Below are 9,208 nucleotides of genomic sequence, written 5' to 3'. Positions count from 1 at the left end.
GCTAATCAGAGAAATGAGAGAAAACCGGGGGAGTTACCAAGTAACACGGATGCTAACCCGAAAAATGGGCACGTTAATGCTATCACCACCCGAAGTGGTATAGCATATGATCCACCAAAGAAGCCTGCTGAGTATGATTTGCGAGTTCCATTGGTTAAAGATAGTGAGCCGGTAGTTGATAGTGAACCGGAGGGGGATAAGGAGCCGGAACAGGTGATTGAGGAAGTTGAAAATGTACTGGTAAAGGTTGCTGCTAAACCGGTAGCTAAGGAGTATTAACCACCGCTCCCATACCCGAGAAAACAGAGGTTAGAGAAGTTAGAGGCGGAAAAATCAAAGTTCATGGAGTTGATCAAGAAAGTGAATGTCAACTTACCTTTCATTGATGTTATTGCGGGGATGCCCAAGTATGCTCGGTTCATGAAGGATTTGCTTACCAACCGAAAGAAGATGGAAAGTGTTTCATCCGTGACGTTAAATGCAGCATGTACAGCGGTGGTGATAAACCAACTTCCCGAGAAGTTGGAAGATCCGGGTTGTTTTACTATTCCTTGTTTATTGGGGGATCTTGCTTGTATGCGGGCATTGGCAGATTTGGGTGCTAGTATAGAGAACATGCTAGTTAAGACCGGTATATAATTTAATGCCCTTCTCTATTTACCTTAAACTAGCACCTGGGGAACTTAGAGCCACTCGTATGGCCATACAACTAGCGGACCGCTCTATTAAATACCCTCGTGGGATTATAGAGAACATGCTAGTTAAGACCGAGACATTAGTTTTCCCCGCCGACTTTGTAGTTCTAGACATGGAAGTGGATGAAAGGATTCCACTCATTTTGGGAAGGCCATTTTTGAATACCGCTAGATGTCTAATTGATGTTTATGGCCAACAGTTGACCCTTAGAATAGGTGACCAAAAGGTGTCCTTTGCTATTGATAAGGCATTAAAATACCCCGGTTGTAGCGACCCCGACAAATCGTCAAATGACGGCGTCATCTACGTATGGTCCCATTACATGGTCGTAAGTCTTTATAACAAAGTTTGACCGAAAAGTATGTCGCATTCATTTCATAAATAAGGGTGTTTCAAAGTTTACAAAAGTAGTTTCCATAATCAAGTACATAACAATGTTTAAAGTTTGTATGAAACACGTGCGACACGATTAAAAGTAGTCCAAAAAGACGTTCCACGTAAGCAAGTATACTCGACATCCAATGCAAGTATCAAATAGTATGAGCGGAAGCATGTATCACCTAAGTTCAAGGACCTGAGAAAAACATAGAGAATCTGTCAACGAAAACGTTGGTGAAATCATAGGTTTAAACAAGTAAATGAGTAATAGTAAGTTGAACCACAAGATTTGCAACATCGATAAAGCCATAGTACATTCTAAAAGTTAATATTCACGAGCACCCAATTATCAAAGCTTAACGTTCCGTCCGTTGAATACCCCATCAATTAGTGCTAGAACAACACTGTTCCCGAAAATATATTTCATTCGTAAACGGTAGCGAACCGTTTAAATGAGGGTTTGTCAAACCCATATGGCCATATAACATAAGTTCTCGCTTACACCATCTGATGTAACTAATGATAATCGGATTGAGGATTTTCGTTCTAAACTCGTATGTAGAATGTTTGTTTTCCCGTTCTTGTGTTCACTTAGTTCAAAAGAATCGTTTATGTTTTCTCATCCCAAAAGTAAGTTTAAAAGAGTAAAAGTGGGACTATGATCTCACCTTGTATGCACGACCAAAAAGTACTTCGACAAGTAACGCGTGCAAAGAACAATGCTAGTCTTGACCTAAACAAATTGGTTGTATTAATAACGGTAACCACGATAGGTCAAAGATGTTCAATTAGTCCTATGGCTCGTTAAGACTCGATCATAATAGCATGTGAATCAAATTATCATGTTTCATGCAAGGTACAAGTATAAAAACATGTTAGAACGATTGCACAAATATTTGGTTAAGTTTGATTAAAAGTCAAACTTTGGTCGGTCAAAGTCAACGAAAGTCAACACGTTCGGGTCGGGTCCCAAACTATTTTTCTAAGCTTAGAAGTCATATATGAGCATGTTGGCCAAGTTACATGTTAATCGGAGGTGCGTAGCATAGCAAACATTATTCGAAATTTGACCAAGTTGGACAGAATCTGTCCAGGTTATTCTGCGCGCCGCGCAGAAAGGGGGCGCGCCGCGCCACTTCCTGGGCAGAGAATCCTGGCCAGTTTTTCAAAGTGTGCACGAACCAAAACCTTTTCTAACACAACTCTTGACCCGCAAACACTTATAGCGCCTATCATACGTCGTTGGAAAGGTATTTTGACGAAGAATGCAACTAAACACATATCATCAATCAAACTTGCACTTAAAACAACCAAAAACCGTAATTAAACATTCATAATCAAAGTTTTAGTTCCAAAAACGCATTTTATGATTCGGGCAACCAATTTACATGTATGTTATGCCGTTTCGAAGGTAATCAAACACACATTGCAACAAAACACTTAACAACAATATCTCATAGCATTTGACGCATCAAAAGTTCATGTAAAGCTCATCAAACCCTAATCCAAAATCACAAATTCAACAATCTTGCATATGAAACTAATCCATGTCAACCTACATACCAATTTGAAGCTAGTGATGTTAGGAACACAATTAAAACATGAACTTTCATCATTCAACAACATATGAACACCTAAAACTCAAGATTAAGCAAGCATTCTTTCAATATGAACTAGTTACATCAAAATATCAAAAACGAGCATACAAATCACATAAACAAACTAGACTCGAGCCATAGACACTAATTAACAACCTTATAACTTAAAAATCTCAAGAACACAAGAATTAGTGATTTTAGAAAGTTACCCAAAATTGATGAAATCGGTATGGAAACGAAGAGGAGATCACGAGGAGTTCAAATATGCAATTTGTTTTGATCGAATCCTTCTTGAACGAATTTAGATGATGATTGAAGGTTTGAGGGTTTGAGAGGAAAAGGTGAAGTATTATTTTGGGGGAGGTGATAGAATGAATGGAGAGGAAAGAGTTGACTAGTTGACCTAGTCATCTCTTTCTCCATTTGGCAACTTTAGTCCCTCAACTTAGGAAACGGGTACGGGAATTACCTAAACGAGATAATTCAAACGCGTATTAACGAGACGTGTTATAAACATATAACGGAACTTAAATAGTTAAACGGAAAAGTAAATGGAAAAAGGCGGGATGTTACACCGGTTACCTAGATGACACTTGTTTTTTTTTGCAAACCGTGGACACACATGTTGAGTTTTTGCAGGAGTTTCTAGAATTGCAGGGAACAGGGGAATGTGAAATAGCAAGTGATGAAGGGGATGTGTTAGATGAGGTGGATTTGATGACCACCCTAATGGCTGAAGGTTATGAGCCAATCGAAGAAGAGCATGAGAAGTTGGAGAAAGCAAATGCATACAGGAGCAAAACTTCAATTGAAGAGGCTCCTGAATTAGAGTTGAAACCACTCCCGGATAATTTGGAGTATGCTTTTCTTGGGGAGGAGTCTAAACTCCCGGTGATTATTGCTTCCGATCTTTCTGTAAGTCAAAAGTCTAAACTTGTCTCCATGTTAAAAGCCCACAAACCGGCTATTGCATGGAAAATTCAGGATATTAAGGGTATTAGTCCCTCTTATTGTACACACAAAATCCTAATGGAAGATAACTTCAAACCGTGTGTGCAATGACAAAGGCGACTAAACCCACATATACAGGAAGTGGTTAAAAAGGAGATTGTTAAACTCCTTGATGCAGGTCTTATTTATCCTATCTCTGACAGTCCTTGGGTGAGTCCGGTTCAATGTGTGACCAAAAAGGGTGGCATGACCGTGATCACAAACGAAAAGAATGAATTAATTTCTACCAGGACTGTCACGGGATGGCGGGTGTGCATTGACTATCGAAAATTAAATGATGCCACCCGAAAGGACCATTTTCCCCTACCCTTCATCGATCAAATGTTGGAGAGGTTGGCGGGAAAAAGTTTCTATTGTTTTCTTGATGGTTTTTCGGGATATTTCCAAATCCCTATTGCACCCGAAGACCAAGAGAAAACCACGTTCACGTGCCCGTATGGCACATTCTCTTATCGGCGTATGCCGTTCGGTTTATGTAACGCCCCTGCTACCTTTCAAATGTGTATGGTGGCGATTTTCCATGATATGATCGAAGACTGCATGGAGGTGTTTATGGACTACTTTTCAATCTATGGAGACACCTTCGAGTCATGTCTTCTTAATCTTGAGCGTATGTTGATTTTGTACGAAAAAGCCAGTCTTGTGCTCAACTGGGAGAAATGCCACTTTATGGTTAGTGAGGGCATCGTTCTCGGGCACAAGATTTCTAAAGTTGGAATTGAGGTAGATAAGGCGAAAATCAATGTTATCGCCGGGCTTAAAGCCCCTACCGATGTTAAAGGTGTTCGAAGTTTTCTTGGGCACGCCGGGTTTTACCGGCGGTTTATCAAGGATTTTTCCAAAATTGCCACGCCCTTAAATAAACTTCTTGAAAAGGACGCTCCATTTGTTTTCTCGGAGGAGTGTCACAAAGCTTTCAATCTTCTTAAAGCAAAGCTCACTAATTCACCTATCCTTATTAGTCCGGATTGGTCTATGCCATTCGAACTTATGTGTGATGCTAGTGACTTTGCAATCGGATCCGTCTTGGGGCAACGTGTTGGTAAACATTTCCAGCTCATTTACTATGCTAGTAAGACATTGCAAGGAGCGTAACTAAATTATACCACCACCGAAAAGGAACTCCTAGCAATTGTTTTCTCTTTTGATAAATTTCGTGCGTATCTCATACTAGCAAAGACGGTTGTGTATACGGACCACTCGGCCCTTAAGCATTTGCTCTCTAAACCCGATGCTAAACCGAGATTGATACGTTGGGTATTGCTTTTGCAAGAATTCGATGTAGAAATCCGGGATAAAAAGGGTTCCGAGAATTTAGCGGCCGATCACCTTTCACGTCTTGAGAACCCCTCCCGTGAGGTTCTCGATGAGACTTCTATTCATGATGATTTTCCCGATGAATATCTCATGAAGGTGGAGGAGTGTGAAGACCCTTGGTTCATTGATTTTGCGAATTATCTAGTTGGTGGATTCTTAGAGAAGGGTTGGTCACATCATAAACGTAAGAAGTTCTTTAGTGACCTTAGGTATTATTTTTGGGAGGACCCTTATCTCTTTAGGCGGTGTTCCGATGGAATGATCCGCCGGTGTGTTTCCGGAGAGGAATGCGAACGCATTCTTGTCCAATGTCATCATGGTCCGACAGGTGGGCATTATGGTCCCCAAGTTACGAGGCGGAAAGTCTTTGAGGCCGGGTTTTATTGGCCTACTATCTTCAAGGATGCCCACCGGATTTGTAAATCGTGCGATGCTTGTCAACGGGCGGGCCAAATCACCCAACGAGACGAGATGCCTCAAAATGTCATTCAATTTTGTGAGGTTTTTGATATTTGGGGGATTGATTTCATGGGCCCGTTCCCGAAGTCGAATAATAAGCTCTACATTCTTGTTGCTATCGATTATGTTTCAAAATGGGTTGAAGCACAAGCTTTGCCCACCAATGATGCACGGGTCGTAGTTTCGTTCCTAAAGCAACTCTTTTCTCAGTTTGGTTCCCCGAAAGCTTTAATTAGTGATCGGGGAACTCGAAAAGGTGTTGAAACGGTATGGGGTAACCCATAAAGTTTCGACATCCTACCATCCTCAAATGAATGGGCAAGTCGAAAACACCAACCTAGCTTTGAAGGGGATTCTTGAGAAAACTATTGGTTCTAATCCTAAGGAGTGGTCGTTTAAGCTAGATGATGCCTTATGGGCATTTAAAACGGCGTACAAAACACCAACCGGAACCACTCCTTTTCGGTTACTTTATGGCAAAGCGTGTCATCTCCCGGTAGAGATTGAACACAAAGCTTATTGGGCTCTAAAAATGAGCAATCTTGATCTTAAGGAGGCGGGTCGCCTTCGGTTGAGTCAATTGAATGAGTTAGAAGAGCTAAGGCTCGATGCGTATGAGAACTCATTGATTAGTAAGGAAAGAACGAAGAAGTGACACGATAGTCGCTTGAAGGATCCTAAAGAATTTAAGGAAGGGGATCGTGTGCTTCTTTTCAATTCGAGGTTTCGTTTGTTTCCCGGGAAGTTAAAATCTAAATGGTCGGGACCTTTTGTTGTTCGAAAGGTTTATTCTCATGGGGCGGTTGATTTGGTAAATTTGAAAGGGGAAGAGTTCAAGGTTAACGGTCATCGGTTAAAACACTATGTCGATAGACCGCAAGAGGTGGACGATGAGATTAAACTCATCTTTACCTCTAACGACGCGTAATAATCATGGTTAAAACCATTGTTGTAGAGTTTGTATATTTTTTGTGCTTGTTTGACATTATGTGCAATATAATCATGCTTGGATTTTTGTTGGGGTTAGTTTGGTGGTTTTAGGTTGAGAAAATGGGATTTAAAGGTTTAAAAATACAAAATTCTTGTGTACCAGCACATGGAGTGCCGCTCCATATCATGGCGCGCCGCTCCACTTTGAGACACCTGATGTACCAGATATTGAAAAAAGCTCGACATGATTTTTCAGTTAATCGGAGCACCGCGCGACCCTTTGGAGCGCCGCGCGGATACCCTGCGCGCCGCGCCAATTCCCGTCGGCCAGTTTTTTTTTTTCCTTTTAATTAAAATCAAACCCGAATTTTTACATCCACACAATTAGAAACGGGTTGGTAGCTGTATTTACCCCAATTCCTTTTATTCTTTTCATTCATAACATCTCTTTAACACTTACAAACACTTTGATTTTCAAAACCCTAAATCTCAAAACTTTGATTTCTTGTTTCAATTAACTTCAATCTTTCAAGAATGGCTCCCACCAAGGTCCGAATTTGTTTCTTTCTAACTAATTTCATCTTATTATGTGTAATTGTTTGTTTAATTTTAGAGTATCATGATGAATTAGTGTGGGGTTGCTTTAATTTGGGTTATGTGATTCAATTAGTCATGGGTTTTGTTAGATTATCATTGTATGCTTTGATTTCATGATTAATTTGTGTTTTTTGGAAAGTTTAACATGAACCTAGGGTTTGTAGGTTTAAAAATCCGAATTTTGTAAGTGAGAAAGGGGATATTTGCTTGAAGGTGTGGTAGTTCTTGAATTGTTCATGTGTTTTTGAGCTAGTGTGGGGTTGTGTCCATATGGGCGGGTCAAATTGTTTTGAATGACTTGAGCTATATTGTTCTAATTATGTGTAATGCCATGCTAGTAAGGATTAAACATATGATTTTGAATTGTGATGAAGATTTTGTTAATGGTTGTTGGAATTGGTAAAAGTTGCAAACATGATGAAGTTTATTGGATTGTTGGAATCTAAATGGGTGATAAGTAATCATGTTTGTCATGTTTTGGGTTATGTTGATGTATGATTATGGTTCATGAGTTGTTTTGTTTTAAGGGATAATGTGGTTTGGTTGAGAGTGTAGTTTTTGACATGTTTTTTTTTTTTTTTTTTAGTATTATTTGTTAACTTGGAGATTGTTTTCAAAAGTGGATTGGCATGAAACATGATTTGGTTGTGAATGGTACTTGGTGTCTATTATTATGACTAACATTAACTTTTGATTTTGTTGTTTTGTTTTCTTTACTTGTTTCATGAATGTAGAGATCAAGAGGATCCCAGGAACAACCAAGGCAACCACCGAATAATCCTGAATTATGGTTATCTCATATCTCGAATAATGAGGATTTGGAGGAAAGGTTCACCACAAATAGCGCTCGTCCGATTGAGCGAACTTATTATTTAGATTGGACGCATCTCTCATCAGCGGGTCCTAATATTGTTCAGGAGTTGCGTCGTTACTTGTGGGTAGTCTATGCGGGCAATGAGTTGAGACCTTATGAAAGATTATTTGAGATTAATGAGGATATTTATGAGCAGATAACTATAGAGTTTTTCTCAACTGTTAGTTGTCGACCTCGAGTCTCTCCGACCGAGGCAGATTTCTTATCATTTAGGCTTGGAGGGTTAGAGCGTCGTATGTCTAAGATTGAGCTGGCTCGAGCATTAGATCTATATCCTGAGTTGACTGATAATGATTTGAGGTGGCATTTGATGAATTGCAGAGTGTTTGGGGAACAAGTTTTCCGTGAAAGTGATTATTGGCCGACTGTGGCAACTGCTAGTGCTGGTCCGTTTAGTTCGAGTCGAAGTGTTCAGTCGATGCTTAGACTTCCTGAGGATCGAATAATTTTTAAGATGATAGCTACTATGTTTATGGCAAGGAGAAACGCAAACAAAATTCAGCGAAGGGATCTTTGGATCCTACAACAAATTAAATTGAGGGAGCCGATCGATGTCCCATGTATGTTAGGGGTATGGTTGCAGGAAATTGGAATGGACAACCGCACGGAACGCCCATTGTTAGGTGGGCATTTTGTTACTAGGTTAGCTCGGGCGTTTTCGGTCCCGACGAGTCGATGTGATGTGGTGGGAGTTGAGGCGATGCTCACCAATATTCTGTTTTTCTCTAAGGCTGAGTTTATCCATCGTGGTCCAGCAGGATGGGTTTTGTGGTCTGATGAAGAGCAACAGCAACAGCTGAAATGTCCCGTTCTTATTGATTAAAAACGTTCCATATTAATTGATTTCGTTGCGAGGTTTTGACCTCTATATGAGACGTTTTTCAAAGACTGCATTCATTTTAAAACAAACCATAACCTTTATTTCATCAATAAAGGTTTAAAAAGCTTTACGTAGATTATCAAATAATGATAATCTAAAAAATCCTGTTTACACACGACCATTACATAATGGTTTACAATACAAATATGTTACAACAAAATAAGTTTCTTGAATGCAGTTTTTACACAATATCATACAAGCATGGACTCCAAATCTCGTCCTTATTTAAGTATGCGACAGCGGAAGCTCTTAATAATCACCTGAGAATAAACATGCTTAAAACGTCAACAAAAATGTTGATGAGTTATAGGTTTAACCTATATATATCAAATCATAATAATAGACCACAAGATTTCATAATTCAATACACATTCCATACATAGAGATAAAAATCATTCATATGGTGAACACCTGGTAACCGACATTAACAAGATGCATATATAAGAATATCCCCATCATTCCGGGACA

The 9,208-nt window shown here is 39.7% G+C and overlaps 1 protein-coding gene across 1 annotated transcript; it reads left to right on the top strand.

The window, feature by feature from the left end:
- Nucleotides 1-342: 342 nt before the first annotated feature.
- LOC139840912 (uncharacterized) lies at nt 343-8,595 on the top strand. Its single transcript, XM_071831171.1, has 5 exons — nt 343-574; nt 672-943; nt 3,312-3,587; nt 7,997-8,246; nt 8,591-8,595. The coding sequence occupies exons 1-5, from the start codon at nt 343-345 to the stop codon at nt 8,593-8,595; spliced, it is 1,035 nt and encodes a 344-aa protein (XP_071687272.1).
- The last annotated feature ends 613 nt before the right edge of the window (nt 8,596-9,208 follow it).

This window comes from Rutidosis leptorrhynchoides, chromosome 1 (assembly GCF_046630445.1).
Source record: "Rutidosis leptorrhynchoides isolate AG116_Rl617_1_P2 chromosome 1, CSIRO_AGI_Rlap_v1, whole genome shotgun sequence".
Lineage (NCBI taxonomy): Eukaryota > Viridiplantae > Streptophyta > Magnoliopsida > Asterales > Asteraceae > Rutidosis > Rutidosis leptorrhynchoides.
This window is presented reverse-complemented; position numbering and strand designations above follow the sequence as displayed.

What these genes read in the sequence shown, in the direction of transcription:
- LOC139840912 (XM_071831171.1), top strand. Translation starts at nt 343, where the DNA reads ATGGAGTTGATCAAGAAAGTGAATGTCAACTTACCTTTCATTGATGTT. An exon ending in TGTCCTTTGCTATTGATAAG is followed by an intron (nt 944 to 3,311) that starts GCATTAAAATAC and finishes GAGTTTTTGCAG; the next exon opens with GAGTTTCTAGAATTGCAGGG. An exon ending in TTATTGCTTCCGATCTTTCT is followed by an intron (nt 3,588 to 7,996) that starts GTAAGTCAAAAG and finishes ATTTATGAGCAG; the next exon opens with ATAACTATAGAGTTTTTCTC.